This window comes from Patiria miniata, unplaced genomic scaffold (assembly GCF_015706575.1).
Source record: "Patiria miniata isolate m_02_andy unplaced genomic scaffold, ASM1570657v1 HiC_scaffold_28, whole genome shotgun sequence".
Lineage (NCBI taxonomy): Eukaryota > Metazoa > Echinodermata > Asteroidea > Valvatida > Asterinidae > Patiria > Patiria miniata.
Window position 1 is genome coordinate 3506555 of NW_024037067.1, and position 20815 is coordinate 3527369.

Consider the following 20815-nt stretch of genomic DNA (forward strand, 5'->3'; position numbering starts at 1 on the left):
CTAAAGAAAATGCACACGCCTTGCTAAAAACTCGGTTTCTTTTTGCCTATCCGTTTCTCGTCTGGCTGATCTGCCAATATTCGGTCCAACTCCGACCATGGAAGAGCAGAGGCAATGCTTCGCTAACACTCCTCAGTCGACAAAAACACATGGACAGAAACCCAAATCCCCCTGCTCAATTATTCCCGAGTAACTTTTCCACGTGCGGCTTGTGTTTCTGATCAACTCGTAATAAGGGACATATTAGCATGTCCTACCAGGGAGTCTTTAATAACCGAACCTCTCATGCGGAGCCAGCCAGACCAACCGTAGATTTCATTTCATTTTTGCGCCGATATCAACCCACATATTAATGTCAAGTCTTCGCTGCATAAAAGTGCACTGTGTATGTAGCTGTTTCAGCTGCCTATCGAAGATTTACATTTTCAGTACTTCCAGTACACAAACAAAATTAACAATTGATTTTTTTCCCTTACAGTCCAAGGACACTACTGTGTTTATTTTTTTTTTGAGAGAGAGAGTGCACGTAAGAAATTAAATTATAATCGATACAATGTGATTCCAGAAAAAAAATATGTATCCATGTGTTTAAAGAACTACATGTACTGTAGACCGTAACACCAACAGATTTTCTCTAGACACCCTGCCAAATGCAACAAAATGCAACTTGGCTGATTTAAAGAACCCTGCTATTTATGCAACAAATTGCAACAGTGGATTCTGTTGCATTGTGGAGTGGAGAGAACCCAGTGCATACCAGCCTTGTCACCAAGCAGTTACCCTGCTAAATGCAACCAAAATGCAACAGTGGACTCTGTTGCATCGACTTGGCACTATGAGCAGGTACCAGTACCTTGCTAAATGCAACAAGATGCACTTGAGTTGCCTGCTAAATGCAACAAGATGCAACAACCTTTTTACCAATGTTGCTTTCTGTTGCATTTAGCAGGGTTAGGGTTAAAGTCCGGTGATATGTTTACCATTAAAAATTACAACCATCCTTAATCCATCCCAATCTGACAAATGTGAGGATTTCGATAGATTTGGAATATTGAGCAGATGCTTTTCACATATTGGACTACCAAGTTAAAAGACTTACAGAGTATTCTACACAGTATACACTGCCTAAACGTCCCATTCAGAAAGACGGGGAAATGAAAAATATTTTATCTTTTCTGTACGTACCAAAGTGGTATACCATGTGGTATTTCCTCGACAGTATGCCAAATAATTTTCAACACCAAAACCGTCCATTCCCTGAATACTGCGTAATTGTTCTGACAACAAATTTAGAAGTAAATGCCACTATGAACGTTTACGAGAATGGACATCAATACATTCAATTGGATCAACATGTTACTAGTTTCCTTTGTAATGACCGGTGTATTGGGAAATGGCTGCTGAAAAGAATTTTTTGCTTGTATATTTGAAATTTGATACTTTGTCAGAACACAGAATACAAACAAAGAAGTGTACAAATTACAAAACCAGGGAGATGAAATTTTTAAAGGGCTCATGTGATTTGCCAGATCTAATGCAGTCGTTGTTATCATTAATGCACCTTTTGTGTACCTTTGTGAGCAAAGTTTCCCACAAATGTTTTCAACGAGCAAATTTTGGTTTCACAATTTGAACAAAAAACCCCTAAACTAAACAGTGTCTTCCTGAAGTGACATCACAGCAACAGCAAAGCTTGGTTTATTTTTTAAATGTTTAAAATTAAAGAAGTGCACTTTAAAATAAAATGTACCAAAAATGGATGTTAAATAGTTTTCGTGTACATGTATGTAAGAGGATTTGGAAGTTGCCTAAAATGTGTTCCTAAGAACAATATTGGGTCATTGAATGTGCATATTAATAACTGGCCACCCTACCTCACAAGCCGTTCCTCACATTAATATCTAGGGAGTAAGATAACACATTTCACAACTTACCCTGATTTCTCGAAGGAGCTGACTCTTAGCTCTACGGATGTCACTCAACAGTTTGATCTCTTCCACAGTAAGATCTACACAAAACGGGTAAAATGTGGCAGGAAAAGTCGATTTAATCCTCAAAACGTGAATCGCAGAAAAATAATGACATCTTTCTTTGAGATGGGTTTGGCATAGTGCGACACGTTTCCTTGTAAATTTGGGTGATTAGGATCTTTTAGGACCAAAGTTCGCGGCGTGGCCTTAGCATCCGTAACAACAGGTTCCATCTCGGGAAGCGATCTGCAACGACGCACTTCCTGGGATAAAACACAATAGCCGGCTGGAAAAAGAACAGCACAGAGACTTGCTACATAAGGGATCCATAAATTACAAGATACTACAAGCAATGTACATTTGCAATACGTTTACGTGTACATTTGTGTTTGTATCAGTATGCATCTGTGACTGTTTGAAATAAAATGTTACACACGTGTATGAAAACTTTATACTTTACAATAAGACAAGGTATCGGTAAGGCTAGTAGAGCTGGTCCCAGAGTGCACACAATTCTATTCAATTGATTCAGAGTGGCTATTCACTGGAAGTCTTTTCATGCATCTGGTCTACACAATGGGTAATCCTATATGATAGCACTGCCCGGCTCATGAGTGACAGTCAGTCAGGTACACAGAGGACTGTAGTCTGGCCCTCTGGGACCAGCGACAGTAATAGCCGTAAACTTCAAGAATTTATTAAGTTTGGAGTTAACAGGAGGACAATATAGCTCTAAAATTGTTTGAAACCACATACACTGTAGCACCACAATTCAGGGGTTTTGTCACACTTTGTAAACGTTTGCATACCACATTATCCCACACATGGTCAAGCCCTTGGCACCACACTACATGTACATGTCATAACGGGTAAGTTACAGCAAGGCCATGAGGGTTTTTGTGGCACTAATTACTCTAAACACTGCCTTCTAAAGGATTTAGTCATAAGAGTCAAGCCAATTTGAAAGACACAAAAACATTGTATTGTTATTGATGCATACACTTTGAAAAAAAAACAATTTAAAAACATATTTCTCGGTTATCAATACCTTGACAAATCTGACCCAATCATACGAAAACCAAGTTTTACAAAAGTAAATATTTGGCACATTTGTACAAACATATTTGGCATACTTGTGGTTGTTACAAAGTATTGTTCAGTTGATGCATTTTTCGTATCAGAAACTATCCTAAACAATGAACAATGGTGTTTATACACATACATGTACATGTGTAAGATGACATTTGATGCACTGTACTGACTGTTTTTTAATTTGTGCCTCCAATTTCAAGTGAAGTAGAATTCCCATTGAAATCTGACACGTAAAGTGCACTGGCCAGAGATGACTTCAGCAAGTACTGCCAGCCAGAACTCGTTTTGTGCACTTCCTTCGCCTTTCCTGTTACTGAGGACAAACTCCCTTCACCTGGTACATGTATGACGACAACCTCTAAAATTAACACTGTGATCAATCAACTGGATGAACATACTCAGGATCAAGTTGATTCCATCAATGTATGCAAAGCTTTAGTCAGGATCTGGATTGAAAAAAGTAGGCATCAAAGTTGCTGCAGTTTTTATACTTCTACGTATGATTGTATTTATATCAAATTGAATCACGCAAAAAACAAGTGTACAATAAATGGCTAAAAAATTATTGACAATAAAAAAAAAACAGCTTACAAATATGACAGGCCACCTTTGAGTCATACATACCACTATATATATCACTTGGATTCTAAAAATACAGCAGAGAAACTTCAGAACATTTACAGCTTACTTCTATTTACACTATAACCACAAATTCCTTTTTTCAAAGACAGGGTCTGTGCTCCACTGATTTCACATACAATTTCAGTGATTTCTACTCAAGCCTATCCTCCTACCTTACTTTTCATTTCACATGGTTGACTTCTTGCCACTGCGCTGAAAGAAAACAGTTCACCATCTTGACTGATTACAAAGTGTGCTATGCAACTGGCTACTGTCCTTAAGCAGGACACAATACACTCAATTCTGCGGTGGCTCAAAACAGTACACAAACACTTCAATTTATGCAAAACTGAAGAGGTTTGTTACTTGTCAACAACCCTCTCAAACTGACGATTCCTCAAATACAGGTGTGCCAAGAGACAACACTACATGTAGGTCTAGGATAAATCTGTGCGCATACACTTGTAAAGCACTTCCATACATTACTATTTTTAACACCTGCAGTTTGCGACGCATTTTTGAACACTACTCCAACGCACACATCACTTTGTTGACAGGCGAGAAAGATTGGCACCCTTGGGGCATAATGGTGTAGTAACCCAACCCGCATAATTTTAATACTTTCAAAACAGGGACGGCTGTCAAACTTGGGATGGAGATTTGGCAACACACGGCTCGGGTTACTGATACGAACCAGGTTCTGGCAGGGCCTCAGAGAAAAACTGAAAGGGAAAATTTCAAAGTCACCATGACAACGCAAATCCGAGAGGGGAACGGAATACTAACGAGTGTCTATTTTGTAAGGTGTTGCTAAATTGTAACCGACTGATTTCTTTCACTTTAGAATTGGCAAAACCTGACCATTTATTCTTTAACCACTGTGTCTTAGAGCCAACAATCTGCTGTGAGTCATATGAGTATACTCACTACTCAATTAATATACTGCGCATGATTAAGAAAAACCACAAAACTCTTTAAAGCTCAAAAAACAAAAACTACAAATACATGAATCGCCTCCAAATTTTCCTCAAAAATGTCTCAATTTCAAGAGATGGACCGTGTTATTAGTTGAAGTTCCTCCTCACTCTTTCTCTAGAAGATCTGTCAACTATTCATTTAACAAGAAGCACTTGCGCTGAGTGTACACAACAGAAAGCATTTACGATACCACGGGCACAAGCCTGTAGGTAAACCACAAACACGCAAGCAATCCAACATGCAACACTCCTCCAATCCTAGGTCTGTTTTAATTGATCCTGTGCTGATGCACACAGGGCCTACAGTGTGTACTTTGCCCCAAGTAGGTCCCCCTCCCTGGGGATCTGACCCTTCTAATCAGCGGTCTGACCCCACGCCTTACCAGGCACACGCCAGACTCTGTTCTGTTTTCCCCACAACACTGGGGCTAGTCAGTAAGCAATTCCCCCAGAGGCGTGTCTGGCCGGAACTTGTGGAATTTACATCCAATTTACCCAACTTTTTACTATTTCCTCCCAAAGTCCCAAGGATGAAGGTTAATGGATTGTTACTTTTACACACTTATTTGTACTTGACCTTCAAATTAGCAACCATTAAAAAAAATAAGCGAACTGGAAAATAAAAAGCAAGGACCAAACCAATGTAAGAAGATAGATTAAGACTAAAACTACAAATTGAACACATGAAAAGAAGTAAACTAAACCACCACAGCCAATTATGAGTTAGACCTTACATTTGCACAAAATGATTCTTTTTATGTAAAACAAGGGGCCCTAAATTCACACGTAAACTGTCTTTTCTTAGGCAATAACCGCACTAGGCTTCAGATATAAATGTAATAGCCAAATTATGAAAAGGTTCGGGACCATTCGCAACTTTTTACAAAAGTGAAGAAAATTGTAGATCTCCATTCATATAAGGATCCACAAACATTATTCTTTTAATAAATTAGTATCAGCATTTGGACAAGGAAATAACAACTTTCACACAACATCGGCTCTTTGAGTCAACAGTGGATTTTCCAGTTATTATGCTGTTTCTCTTTCACAAGTTCAATGCTGCAATTGCAATGGGTCATGATGATTTGACAAAGTGGTACTTCCTCATTGGTGGGTGGTATGTTCTGGATGATTGGCGGGACCCTGCACCAGCACTGAAAGCAGTAAGAGTACTTAGTGAACAAACACGGCTCTGTTTTGTTGGAGGCGTGCCAGGGATCACACTGCGCCACCAAGGAAAACACGGTGGGCAGGGCTTTTCTTTAGCCTCAAGGAATAAGTGCAGCCTCAAGAAAAAAGTGCAGCTGGCATTTCTTTTAGTATCCTATCAAGATAGCTGTGGTGCAAGCATGGAGCAATACAAATTCCATTACTCCATTGTACAATGTACATGTACATGTATGTACAAGCTACACATGCCATGTCTGCTAAACAGGGAGGAGTAATTTCAAGATATTTGGGGACACTCGTACTCGGTAAATAACATAAACTTGAAATGCATGTTTGGAATCAAATTATTTTTAAAAGTTGTATTAAATATACTCAGCCATTAATATCAATCCGTTAAAAAAATGAAACAACTGAAAGTATTGCTTTGCCTTTTTTGTTTGCTTCAAAAAGTTCAGTCTAAATACCATTCTTGACATGTACAATGTACATGTATGGGTACTCTGTGTCCCTAAAATATGCTGCCTCAAAAAGTAACGCAAACACACAGATGTCGTAATCTCAAAGTTGCATAGTTCAGGTAGAATATATTTACTTTAAAAAAATCTCATGTAATACAAATCTAAAGCAAGTCAAAAGTCATGTATAATACAGTATAAACATGCGTTATGATTTGTTTCATAAAGCATGGGGTTTTTTTTCATAAGTGTTGCTTATTAGTATGTAAACCCCAATAAATACATGTATCTGAAGTTAAGTACTTATTTGAGTCATCTACCAGCAATCCTTATCTACACTGTAGGGATCCTTATCTACACTGTAATTCAATGGTTGAAGCGAATTTCTAGGAACTGCGTGGATTCCCACAAAGTTGCTACCATAAAATCTGATGAGTGATAAAACTTTATCTTGCTTGCTAATAACCACATGTTGGTAGTTGATTTGGGAGATAAGATGAACTGTAGATGTTTATTCGGATTTTATTTTATGGCCAACACACCCACATAATATTTTCCATTCAGTGCAGTTTGTGGACATGGTACAACAACATGTAGGCATTTTGAACTCAGAGTTTACCGACAAAGTGCGACTCAAAACACATTTATCAGCACCACAATCCATTTGATTTTGAAGTATCTCTGTATTTAATATTGGGAGCTTTGAAATCATCTGAAACTCTGGAAAACTGAAAAAAAAAAAACAATTCTGATTTTAGGCCAAAAAAATAAAAAATTCGGTCTCTGGTCAGACCAAAGTTCCGGAATTGACGCAGGGACGCGGCTTTTTTTTTTTTTTTTCAAGCTTGGATTGTACAGACAAGGTGGGGTATTATTTTGCTATTTGGTGTCCTCATGTACATTGGTGTCCTCCATAATTTGCCTTGGTGCTCTCGATCATTTGCCTTGGTGCAATTTCCCATTCCTTGGTGCTCTTTGGTAAAAAAAATTGAGGAGGTGCGGCAATAGAGGGCACTGTTGGAGCTACCGCGGAACATTTTGGAAAAAAAAAGATTGACGCGCATGATTAAAATCGACGTGCGCGCTGACCAGAGACCGACTTCTAAAATTCCGAATTCTAAATCTAATGCAATTTTCTTGTTTCTGAATACTTGTTTCTGAAAGTCCCCGATTTTCTACACAATGTACATTTTTGTGTACATTAGGTATTGAACGTTTCACTGCCAATTTTTGCAGCCATAACTTTGCCATAAAGTTTACTATGTCACAATGACATCATAACCAAACCAGAACTGCAGAAGTCATGAGTGCAATATGAATGCGGAAGAATTCCATATTTATATACGTACGCCACTTGACACCCTGTGTACAAACCCTATGACATGAGACTGGTCTGAAAACTTTAAAGTGTTTTCCAATATTTTCCCTGCTAAATTTCACTTTTTAGGACATGTTATCCCTCTCTGAATGGTTGATGATTCATTGCAGGGAAAAACTAGTGGCGTACGTATACATGGAATTTTTTCCATGAATGCTATCAATGACCCTTGACATCTTGAAATTTGCTCGCATCTTTGAAGGAATACACACGTACTTGCTATACCCAATCCACAATGCAGCGCAATACAGACAACGTTGATATCACATGAATGTGTGCTACACTTTACACTCAGTAACAATTCCGAATAAAACATAGCCTACATCATAACTGCAAACTGGATGAACTGATGAATAAAAACAACATCTGCAATCATGACAAAATACAAATATAGGGCCTAACTAGTTATATTGAAAATAAAACTATTGCACTGCTAGAAAAAATCTCACACTGACTAATGGCCAGTCAAGATAAATATTGATCAAACATACATTCAGCTTTGGGGGAAATTTCGAAATCGAAATTAAATCCTACTCTACATTTGAAAATTAAAATGGCAATATCCCCTCGCAATGTACAAGTCACATTTTGCACAAAATAAACGTAATAAACAAATACAATTGGCATTTGGAAACTAACAAACAGAAACATTACAAAAAATCCAACTGCCGAAATTCAACACAACTTGACTCACACAATGTAAACATGGTAAACATAGCAAAAAGCGTGGTTGAGTGAACATCAACTTCTATTCTCCTCTATTCTACTCTGCAATCACATGCCCTCTTAAGTTAAGATCAGATTAGTTTGACCAAGATTTGATAGGTCATAAGCCCTAGGCTTCAACCCGACCCAAAATTTCAAGCTAGATTCCTCCATGATTCAAGCAGATTCAAGAATATGTAAATTGATCCCTCAACATTTGCTCAATCACGACACCGTGTACACGGGCGGAAATTGTAAATTGTAAATCACAACCGTTCGCTTACCGTGCGGATACTGCTGCTCCGAATCCATACAAGAGTTGGTCATGTCGACCGATCCAGTATCCTCATCCTCCATAATGCCGACGATCATGAGATCTTGCCTTGGTGGAATAGAGAAATTCAATTGGAAAAGGAGAGATCTAACTTTCTAAGTACTGCGTAGAACGATGTCAACCCGGCCCGGAAGAACGATGAATTCCCCCCACGCACACAGCAGAGCGCCGCGCTGTTGATGAATGTGTCATCAACGGCAATCTGGCATCCACCGACAATACATGCGGAAGTCGCCGGAAATGTATACGGGGGCCAGACTAATTGATTTCGCTGCCTCGTACAACCTCTATCTCAAGTGAATGCAAAAGTGATGCAAATTCACCAGCACCCTGAATAAGAGGTAGAGTTGGGAGTTTTTATTCGCCCAATCAGGCTACCTTATTTATTTTATGCGCACTTCTGATAGTACGATTTCCTGAAGCGCCTCATTGGGCTATTGAAAGCGCATGAATCATTTGTCAACAAATTAGCTCGAGATGGCTGCAGTTTGTCAGCAAGTTTTGGCTTTAGACGCCAGATACAACACGTATCGTGCTCCAAATAACCCTCAGTTTAGTAAGTTCACATACTTTCTGTTATGTTGTGTTTTGGCATTTCATGAGTTGTGTATAGGTGGATTACAAATGTCATTTTCGGGAGGGAAAAAGTGGGTTTTCATTCATTGCGACTGTATACGGCCTACGCCCCCTTTAGCTAAGCCACGCCCACCCTGTTATTGTTAAGTGTTATTAATTTGTGTGACACAGCTGATGTAAAAAGAGTGAAGGTTGTTGTGTAGGCAAGGTTTGTATCATTATATTTTGGCAGGCGTTTTGTTGTTTGGTTGTTGATTTTCAATATGTTTATTTGTGTGTTGATGAAGAATTTGCAATAGCCTAAACAAATGTTTCATCTTAATTTTTATGCCCCGCGGCGAAGCCGAAGGGGCATACTGTTTCCGCCTTGTCCTTCCGTGGGTGGGTGTGTGGGTGGGTGTGTGGGTGGGTGAGTTTGTCTTACATACGCAGTGTGGACTTCCGAACAAAAGACGTCCACATAATGTAGGTAGCACCGACGTTGTGTGGACTTACCCCACGTCCACACAGTGTTTCCCCATTTCTGGAAAACAGGTTTAGAGGCATTTTTGGGTTAGGTTTATCTGTAGCAGAATGAAGAGAAACACTAAAGGGAATCATAGAAAAAAAATTGGGTTGAAAGAGTTTTCACAGTTTGAGAAAAATGAGTTTTTTCACTGGTTTTTCTTAACTACACGAAAGCAATGGAAAGTCCACACTAGTCATGTGAAACAAGTATGGGTGTGGGTGGGTGTGTGGGTGGGTGGGTGTGTGTGTGTGTCCGGACAAATCTTGTCAGCGCGATAACTTGAGAAATACTTAACATATGAACTTCAAATTTGGTTTGTGGATTGTTCTTGGTAATCCTAAGAAGCCTTTTGCATTTGGGGCCAAAAGGCCAAAGGTCAAGTTCACAGTGGCTAAAACAATAGAAATCTTGTCAGCGCGATAACTTGAGAAATACTTAACATATGAACTTCAAATTTGGTTTGTGGATTGTTCTTGGTAATCCTAAGAAGCCTTTTGCATTTGGGGCCAAAAGGCCAAAGGTCAAGTTCACAGTGGCTAAAACAATAGAAATCTTGTCAGCGCGATAACTTGAGAAATACTTAACATATGAACTTCAAATTTGGTTTGTGGATTGTTCTTGGTAATCCTAAGAAGCCTTTTGCATTTGGGGCCAAAAGGCCAAAGGTCAAGTTCACAGTGGCTAAACAATAGAAATCTTGTCAGCGCGATAACTTGAGAATTAATTAACATATGAACTTCAAATTTGGTTTGTGGATTGTTCTTGGTAATCCTAAGAAGCCTTTTGCATTTGGGGCCAAAAGGCCAAAGGTCAAGTTCACAGTGGCTAAAACAATAGAAATCTTGTCAGTGCGATAACTTGAGAAATACTTTACAAGTGAACTTCAAATTTGGTTTGTGGATTGTTCTTGGTAATCCTAAGAAGCCTATTGAATTTGGGGCCAAAAGGTCGAGGGTCAAGTTCACAGTGGCTAAAACAATAGAAATCATGTATTTATTCTGAGATTATAGGGATTAGGGATTAATTCATATAAAACCTACAGAAGACACTAATGCTGTCAATGAATGTTCCATGTGACCAAGGTACATGTAAGTTGATGTTAAAAGAGTGGTGTTATGTCATGGGAACTGTCACCGTTGCGGGGCATTTGTGTTTGTAAACACACCTGACTTGTTTAAAATGGTTCCTTTTCAGTTTCACATATTTGGTTGTGAGAAATGCCACTAGACATGCTAGACCTATGCCTATGTCTTCTTGTGTTATGCTAATTGTTATAAGTATGTTGCCATATCGGAAATGTCTCTATTCTTTCTAAATCCTTGGAGTTTGATGCAAGAAAAGAGAGTCAAAGAGCTACAAATGTAAGTCTCGGAAGCAGAAGCTGTGAGAGATTTGTGATACTGCTTGAAGTTTGGATGCACTTATATTTTACGAGACGGATTAAAAAATGCAACATCAAATAACAAAAAGTGATAAATAGAGTAATTAAAAAGAAGTGTAATGGCCTTCATAAATACCTACATACCACTCTCAGGAAAAGCCTTCTATTCTATCCTGCTAAGTTACTAAACAAACAAGTTAAGTAAGCATTGATTCCTTACCTACCGATAAGTGGAATTCCTGGGATCTTCAAGATGAAGGGGTGAAAGCCCTTTCTCAAGATAAGAGCCAGGCTGCATTGTTGACACACATTTAAACATGTTTTCCCAACTCTAATTCCCAGAGCACTTTGCTGGGAGCTGGCTGAATCCCCCACAATCCTCAGTTTAGGAACCCAGTGGCCCATTCTTGCGTACTTGAACTATTTTTTTTTCAAAGGATTGAATTGATGTGTTTGTGTGATGTTTGATTTTTATATTTTTTTGGTTCACACAGGAACCCTATACATTCGGAGACGTAGTCAGCTTCTGAGAGATACCGCAAAAGCGGGGGTAAGTAAGATAGAATTGCAAAACAATAACCTTTTTGGAAAAAACAGTAAATTTGTTTCGACTTTTCCCATTCAACTTACAATTCGATAAATGAAGTTGCTGAGCAATTCCAGCGTTATGAAGGAAGTGTAATGTCACTGAAGCAACCAATTAACCATGATAGTTAATTAATGATTCAGAGAAATGATCCAAAACTCCTAGCTGTAAATCTCCGCGATCATTGCTAGATGATGGATTTATAAGATTTGAAAAATTTCATTTTCAGGTTTATTCACTGAGCTCTTAAAAGCTCTGTCACAGGCATTACACAATGCTGAAATTGCCCTCTGTCATTGACTATGATATAAATAATGAATAAAACTGCTGCTAACTGCTTTCTGACTGGATTGACCTGAAATATATAAATCTAAAAAATTAAAGCGGTCTGACGTTTGGATCTTAAGAAGATCTTGTTAAGGTCCAAACAGCAGGCCGCTTCAATTTTTATGCCCCGCGGCGAAGCCGAAGGGGCATACTGTTTCCGCCTTGTCCTTCCGTGGGTGGGTGTGTGGGTGGGTGTGTGGGTGGGTGTGTGGGTGGGTGAGCTTGTCTTACATACGCAGTGTGGACTTCCGAACAAAAGACGTCCACATAATGTAGGTAGCAGCGACGAAGTGTGGACTTGCCCACGTCCACACAGTGTTTCCCCATTTCTGGAAAACAGGTTTAGAGGCATTTTTGGGTTAGGTTTATCTGTAGCAGAATGAAGAGAAACACTAAAGGGAATCATTGAAAAAAAATTGGGTTGTAAGAGTTTTCACAGTTTGAGAAAAATGAGTTTTTCCACTGATGTTCCTTAACTACACGAAAAGAAAGGAAAGTCCACACTAGGTATGTGAAACAAGTCTGTGTGTGTGGGTGGGTGTGTGGGTGGGTGGGTGTGTGTGTGTGTCCAGACAAATCTTGTCAGCGCGATAACTTGAGAAATACTTAACATATGAACTTCAAATTTGGTTTGTGGATTGTTCTTGGTAATCCTAAGAAGCCTTTTGCATTTGGGGCCAAAAGGCCAAAGGTCAAGTTCACAGTGGCTAAAACAATAGAAATCTTGTCAGCGCGATAACTTGAGAAATACTTTACATATGAACTTCAAATTTGGTTTGTGGATTGTTCTTGGTAATCCTAAGAAGCCTTTTGCATTTGGGGCCAAAAGGCCAAAGGTCAAGTTCACAGTGGCTAAAACAATAGAAATCTTGTCAGCACGATAACTTGAGAAATACTTTACATGTAAACTTCAAATTTGGTTTGTGGATTGTTGTTGGCAATCCTAAGAAGCCTTTTGCATTTGGGGCCAAAAGGCCTAAGGTCAAGTTCACAGTGGCTAAAACAATAGAAATCTTGTCAGCGCGATAACTTGAGAAATACTTTACATGTGAACTTCAAATTTGGTTTGTGGATTGTTCTTGGCAATCCTAAGAAGCCTATTGCATTTGGGGCCAAAAGGTCAAGGGTCAAGTTCACAGTGGCTAAAACAATAGAAATCTTGTCAGCGCGATAACTTGAGAAATACTTAACATATGAACTTCAAATTTGGTTTGTGGATTGTTCTTGGTAATCCTAAGATGCCTATTGAATTTGGGGCCAAAAGGTCAAGGGTCAAGTTCACAGTGGCTAAAACAATAGAAATCATGTATTTATTCTGAGATTATAGGGATTAGGGATTAAATTCATATAAAACCTACAGAAGACACTAATGCTGTCAATGAATGTTCCATGTGACCAAGGTACATGTAAGTTGATGTTAAAAGAGTGGTGTTATGTCATGGGAACTGTCACCGTTGCGGGGCATTTGTGTTTGTAAACACACCTGACTTGTTTTTTTATTGATATCAATAACGTTAGCTTGCCTTTTTTTTCTTAGAATGATCCTCAAGTGCGCAAGCAGTATCTCAAACTTCGCTCGCAATTCCTCATTGAGAGATATGGAGCAACGCTATCAGATCAAAGGTAACAAAAATATCTCAACTGCTCTCCAACTCAGCATCATGTGAAGTTGCTCCACTCAGACCACAATGCAGTAGTTATTTTGGCCTCTTCTTATAAATTCAAGCAGCATTTTTTTCATCACATATATCAACATAGATCACCCTATTTGCACTATCAGTGCCCTGTTTTCCCTCAATGCAGCTACTGTGTGGTATCTTGGCATGTGATGTGATACCATATATCCCTGACACTTCTCACTGACACTGTGTGGATAATTGGTATTGTAATGACCTTCAATTGGCTATGCTATTGGCTGGTGTTTATATTACACAGACCACCCAAAGTATAGGGCACTCAAGGGGAGATTGGTGGAGGAACGCTCTCTTTATTGTGGTTTTAAGGTTTAAGAGCCTTTAGGTTTTTGTCCTTTTTCGAAATCACTACTGCACTTTTTATTTCTCAACAAGCCTTTATACATGTTTTTCAATTTTTAATTAATTAAAGCATTACCTGTGGAGTTCTTTGTCAAATATTTTACGACAGATTTTTAAAAATCTGCTTTGAGCAAGCAGTTGTTAGTTTCTTACGAGTTACAACAGAATTGGGCATTTTTCCTCTTTACTTTAATTCTCTTAATTTTGTCAAATAACCTGAAAATCTACATTATTCATTAGACTGGAAAAGTCAAGAAGATTTAAATTTTAAGTATGTCATTTGCAATCAATTAATGAATCTTTCAGATAATTGCAGTGTAGATTTCAGGATTTTAGAGATTTTTAACATTATTTTTTGGGCAACTTGACCAACATTTATAGGCTCCTGATGCGATTAGATACACAGAATTAACTTCAATTACATGTAATAGCAAAGATTAATGGTCAAATTTTTTTATCTGCTGGAGTTTTTTTGAAGAACTATTTTAGAATGACTGATTAACTGCTGTTAGTTCAAGGATTGCAGTGAACGTTGAGTGATCGATTCCACATCAAGTTCTACACTTACATTTGATATTGGGGAACTCTTATTTACAGAAGTAGACAAACTTTGACATTAGGTCCGTGCAACAGGAGTCATCCTCGACACTCATCACTATAATTTGGTTGTGCGAGGCAGAGGTGAATTTAAGGTTGTTGACGCACTGAGGGCACAAGCTGTGTATGACATGTTCCATTCAAATGCACTTTAATTTCTTCCACTGACCCCATGATGTGTGCAGTCTTATTTCGTCATTTGTTGCAGTATTGGAGGGCCTTGTTTGGACATTTAGGGATTAAATATTTATGCCCTGCCTTCGATAGTCATGACAAAATCAGCCCTTTAAAAAAGGTGGTAATTTTCACACCATGGTCTAGAGTATTTTTGGAAATCAACGGTGGACAGTAACTGAAAAATTAGAATAGAAGACCAAGATGTCTTCTTTTATTACCATTGATGATTTTATTTATTTATCTCCATTTTCTTTTCTTTTTTGAGATTCTACATTTGTTCATTTATTATCCACTTCAATAACCTCTTTGTGCAGGGGTGCACTTTTTGTGAGACTAATATCGTGGTGGACCATCTTTTCTATATCGTTGACGGATATCCTAGCGGGTGGCCTATCAAATTCAAGAATACCGGGTCACTCCCTTAAGTTATTCTTTTCACGCATGCTCATTGTTCATTTTCTTTGCCACCACCAAGTTGTTTGATAAAATACCACAATTATGAGAAGCATTTCAATATTTGGGGTTGAAATGCCATTAAAGGAATGCCCTTGAGGTTTTAAAAACTTTGAGGAGCAAATGCTGAACCTGTGTTGTTGAATGCCTTAACAGTTTTGAACACCCCCCCCCCTCGAAAAAATAAATTCTAAAAAAGTAATACACCTTTGACTATACTCTTTATGTCCTTATATTTAGTTTATTCTGATAAAAGAAATTTGTACAAATATTTGCATAGATTAGAGGTTGGCCGTACTTTACTATTTCAGTTTCAGAACAAGCTTGATGAGTTGACTATTTACATTGAGTTAAATATTTACATTTTTCTCTTCTTTTCCCTGTCCCCTTGTATATTTTTTGTTCCTTCTCCATTTCGTTTTTCTCCATATTCTGTCTTTTTTTCTTTCAATTTTGCATGTTTTCTTTGTTTATCATGTTTTCCACTTTGGGTTTCGCTCTTTGTGGTCCTTTTGGTTTTTGTTTTTGTTTTTGTTTTTTTCTTTGTTGGCCCTCTCATAACAGCAGCGTTTGGAGTCGCAACAACAGCGGTCGGGGAAGCAAAGGAAATCTGGATGTAAGTCAAGTACAATCAGTTTTTCAATACTGTATTTTTCATTTCAATTTGAGTAAAGTTTGTTATTGGAGGCAGAAATTCTGCTTTGCCTAGAGTGAAAAACAGGAAAAATTTGTGGTAGATATACACATTGCTTAATCCATATTTTCTTCTCCATATATTGCCAGAGCCTGGATGATAGCTACATGGACCCACGAGGTTATCTGGATGTCAGAGGTCACAGGCGTACCCAAAGCCGAGGGTCGTTCAAGCTGGACCCTTTCCACTTAGAGAGCTACGGCGTCATGCCAACAAAGAACGCAGAAGCCAGCAGGTATGTTAGTCGGAGAGAAGTCTCTCAATGTCTTTTTGCACATTACTGAAATTTGTGGTTTATTGGCATTGTATTCAGGAAGAGATAAAAGAGATCCTTGAGAAGAGACTACAGTGTAGCTGATGAACTTGAATACAATGTTTTTGTTTTGTGTTTCCCACAGAGCCATGGCTGGAGGCAAGTCTATTGGCGAGAACTACGCCTTTGCTGGCATGCACCATATATTTGATCAGCACAGCCAGGCTGGTATGAAGACTAACTTTACACTATTAACAATAACCCCAACTCCTTATTTTGAGTAACATTATTTGATCCTCCAAAATCTGCCAGTGTGCAGAAAACCAACAGCACAGTCTTTCTTATTGAACTATCAAGAGGCATCATCCCCCATGTTATAGCAACTAGGCTCTACCTTCCTCAATCCTACAAATCCCTTCAAAAACCATTTTGATGGATCTGGGACGATTGGTGAAACATAGAATTCTTTCTGTTTCTTTCCGTGTAGTGACGGCTGTGCAGTTTGCCAATGAAGACAAGTCACGCATGGCTTGCAGCTCCTTAGATGGCACCGTGTCTATCTGCCAAGTCTTACCCAGCCCAGCCACCGTGGTCTGTGTGCTCAAAGGTCACCAGAGTGGGGTCACAGGTCAGAGTTCAAGATAGTTATGACATTAACCCTAACTCCCTAGGGGGTGTGCAAAATCATATTAAAATTGGAGGATTTAGGACTGTAAGGGCTATAAGAAAAAAATCAGGGTCCACTTTTTTCCTGTCCCTGTTACATCTGACATCTATCATTTTATAATTCTGATGTACTACTTAATGCAAGTGTCCTCCAAGAGAGATTATGAATAGCAAATTACCTACTCGACAAAACAAACAATTGTTTGAAGTCATTCTTAATGATACTTGTACGGCAAAATTACAAAGTACCAAGGTAAAAGGGTCAGGAAAAATGTCACCCTTTGGACCCTAAATTTATAAAATTACCACTTTGCCATTTCCCAAACCACTGTCTCACCACCAATGTTGGTTTGATCCTCGGTTACTTCTGACCTAACTTATTATAAAACTCATCATTTACTTGATCATAACTCTGTCTCAGGCCTGGACCAAATATTTGCTACAAATGTATTTTCAGATTTCTGTTGGTCGCAGTCCAATGATCAGATCCTCTCTGCATCTCTTGATGGCACGGTGCGTCTATGGGCAGTCAGCAGTGCTAGCTGCGTACGGACTGTAGAAGACCCTGATAAATCAGCCATCCGTGCCTGCAGATTCCAACCGCTCAACAATAACATGATCGTCGTATCCTTTCCTCACTGAAATTCATAAATTCTTTCCTGCAACAAAAGACATCTAACAATTATTGTAAACACTTTTATTCACTAACCTGGGGACAATACTTAGAAGCTGTATTATTGCATTGCTACTTCACTCGTGCATTGCAGTTGTACACGTACACAAACTTTCCAAGTGCACGTGTGCATGCTTCCAGCTCAGTACTAGCCAAGTCAATTTAGATATGTGACATCCTCACAGTGTGCCCTTTTTATTCCCTTTTTCTTTCCTTGACCATCTTCCTGATCAGACCGGTAACAGCAGAGGCCACGTGAACGTTCTCAACGTGTCTACAGGCAAGGAATGCAGAGGAGGTTTGGGGAAGCTGTCTGGTCAGGTGCTGTGTCTGGAGTTTGATGATAATGGAAGCGTGCTTTGGGCCGGGGATGACAAGGTAATGGAGGCAGCCATCTTGGTCTGGCAATCTGTAACTAAAGTGTTCAGGTTCCCTATAACCAATTTGGTCTGATTCCCTTTAACCATTTCAAAAATCACAAAGGTTGTCACAGCGTAGATGCTGAAATCCATTTTGACTGCGGCCATCTTGGTCTAGTTCCTGTAACCATTTTGAGAATCACATAGGTTATTGAAGAATATTTAAATCCACTCAGACTGCAGCCATCTTGGTCTTCGCTGTAGCCATTGTGACATAGGTTATTGAAGCATTTTCGAATCCACCCAGACTGCAGCTATCTTGGTCTGGCTCCCTGCAACCATCCTAAAAATCACAGCATATATGCTCAGTATCTTCCTTACTTTCTCTGCAGGGAACCATATTCTCCTTCCTGTTTGATCTTGCTACCGGCAAACTCACCAAGGGCAAACGGTAAGTATTATGTTTCAAAACACTCTGTCTTTTCTCTCATTTATGTGCCAAATAGTCCCCTCTATAGTGTGTGCACAAAGCCATTAAAAACTTTTTAATTCTCATCAAGTGATCCAACTCTACCAGTTTTCGGGTTTACATCATAAAGTTGGAGCATGACCCCTTACTATACGCGCCATTGATTCATGACTTCTGGTCAGCATCCACTGAACACAGACATTGACAAATTAGAATATCAACAACAAAGAGCAGCTCAGTTGGTCAAGCACGTGTATGGTGTTCTGGAGGTCACAGGTTCACATCCAACCCTTGTCAATTGTCTTTGTTTCTCCAGCGTCTTAGTGCGTGAGGGTTGTCCCGTCACCAATATCTGCTACCGTGCCTGGGTCAGTAGGGAGGCCAGGGATCCCACAGTGCTGGTCAACTGTGCAATGGATTCTCTCTGCATCTACAAGTAAGTCATCCACTTCATCTCTCATTGATAACAAATTAAAAAAAAAAAACCTGCCCTTCCCGCATGTAACGTACATCGGTAAAGAACAAAAATGTGTATTCAAATTTAAGCTTATGAATATTCACAGAAATGCCAAAATTCTTTAGGTCTCATTGGTTGCTTTACCGTCTGGTTTATCAAATTGAATCAATCAACCCTGACAAGCTTTAGAGAAAGATTTGTTAAGAACTTTGCACTTGAAATCTTGCAGTCTTTGGTTCGAGTCCCACCACAGTGACTTCATAAAGTTTTCTCACATAAAGCTTTTGGTTAGCATCGACTTATAACAAACTTTCAGTGAAGGCAAAAATCCTACATCATCAAAATATACATCACCCAGTGTTTCAAAGTTTCAAGCAAATGTTGAAGGTTATTTTATTGACACATTTATCTTTTTTGCATGGCTCTGCAAGTTTCTGTTTATAATCTAAAAGTGAATTTGCCAGATCTTAACTGTAATTCCTATTTGTCCACTGCAGGGTTGCAAGTCCAGATGGCGGACTACGCCTAAAGAGAACGTACCCCATCAAGCACAAGACTGCTCTCATCAGGAGTACCTTCTGTCCTCTCATGTCATTCAGAGAAGGAGCTTGCGTCGGTAGGTACACAAACCCTTAATCGCAATTCAGTTCATACAGGGCTCCCAATTTCTACTCCACAAAACACCACACCTCTCTGTTGCATAGCCAGTGACTTTGGCGTTTACCTTGTGTTTTCATGGCTTTCGTGGTTGCCTGATTTATGAGTGGATTTATTACCACTCAACTTTTCCCCTTGGAAATGGACAATCACGTTATGGTATCATGCAAGGATCTGAAAGTTCCTCCTGTTTTTATTGAATTATTGTGTTGTCTTCATGCTTGATGTAGTTACTGGCAGCGAAGACATGAACGTGTACTTCTTTGACGTTGAGAGGACCAGCAACAAACCCTGTCTCAACAAGCTGCAGGGTCACTCCGCGCCCGTCTTAGCTGTCAGCTTCAACTATGACGAGTCATTACTTGCATCGTGCGATTCTGAAGTACGCACTTTCATTCTCAGTATTCATCCCATTATTTTGTTCTCAGTATTTCTTTCTCAATTTGAATACCACAAATTGTGGAATACCACAATGCATTCACCTGTTTGGTCTGTACATCCCTGGTGAAACGAATGCCTTTTTTTTATGAAATGGAAAAGTTACGTATTAGTCCTTTGCATGGACGAAAGAGGGCGCTATAGCCCAACCACAAAGGTGCATTGATGGCCCTTACAAGTTGCTGGTCTGTGAGACTTGTTCAGCTTTTTGCATTTGAGAATTTGGTATACCAGACAAGTCAGGGTAAAACCAAACAGCAGGAGAAAAGGCTTGGGCCTGGTCTCTCTGATATAATTCCAGAATTGTGAAGGAGGAGGGGCTAAATTTGGACATGTGCCAATGCCAACCTATGTCAATCTGAACCATTCTCTATTTGTGTTTTTTCAGGGCCTTGTGATTGTCTGGAAGAGAGAACAGCAAAAGACAAGGTAGCAGAAGACGTCTTAAAAAAGAGACATGAAGTACAAAGAACTCCATCATCATTAATTAGGTCCACTGTGTAAGAAAGGTTAATATTCTTGTATATATTTGTTTATAATTTATTTTGTATATTGTGTATTCAACCAAATGAATATTATATCATTGCAGGTCACAGAAATTTAGATTCAGTGACATAAAATTGGAGGAATGCATTTATAATATATAACCCAGTGTACAAGAAATTTCACAGTATAAAGTTTGCTTTGAAGATGCCACTTTCCCGACTTCTATCCTGCACACATTATCCTTCAGGTTTTCACCTACAAGTTCAGAATCAATGGGTTGGGGTGGGGGGGGGGCCAACGGGGCCATTCCCCCTTCCCCC

At 39.1% G+C, this 20815-nt stretch overlaps 2 protein-coding genes across 4 annotated transcripts in view; one reads left to right on the forward strand and one right to left on the reverse strand.

Moving 5' to 3' along the window:
• Positions 1 to 8908, reverse strand: part of LOC119734765 (cytohesin-1-like) — a 35461-nt gene extending 26553 nt beyond the window's left edge. The window contains exons 1-2 of the mRNA XM_038208317.1: positions 8653 to 8908; positions 1935 to 2008 (exon numbers count right to left, since the gene is read on the reverse strand). Coding sequence (XP_038064245.1) covers positions 1935 to 2008; positions 8653 to 8740 — 162 coding nt within the window. The 5' untranslated portion in view covers positions 8741 to 8908. The remainder of the gene's footprint in view (positions 1 to 1934; positions 2009 to 8652) is intronic.
• Positions 8909 to 9128: 220 nt separating this feature from the next.
• LOC119734925 (WD repeat-containing protein 13-like) lies at positions 9129 to 20471 on the forward strand. Of its 3 annotated transcripts, none has more exons than XM_038208564.1 (14): positions 9129 to 9258; positions 11662 to 11717; positions 13618 to 13703; positions 15893 to 15959; positions 16127 to 16272; positions 16436 to 16518; positions 16778 to 16918; positions 17414 to 17580; positions 17864 to 18007; positions 18381 to 18439; positions 18774 to 18893; positions 19412 to 19530; positions 19802 to 19953; positions 20398 to 20471. In XM_038208564.1, the coding sequence occupies exons 1-14, from the start codon at positions 9180 to 9182 to the stop codon at positions 20440 to 20442; spliced, it is 1464 nt and encodes a 487-aa protein (XP_038064492.1). In that variant the 5' UTR covers positions 9129 to 9179; the 3' UTR covers positions 20443 to 20471. The 3 variants fall into 3 exon arrangements, with proteins under 3 accessions (XP_038064492.1, XP_038064493.1, XP_038064494.1); XM_038208565.1 differs by having other exon boundaries at positions 15908 to 15959; XM_038208566.1 differs by having other exon boundaries at positions 15911 to 15959.
• Positions 20472 to 20815: the final 344 nt, after the last annotated feature.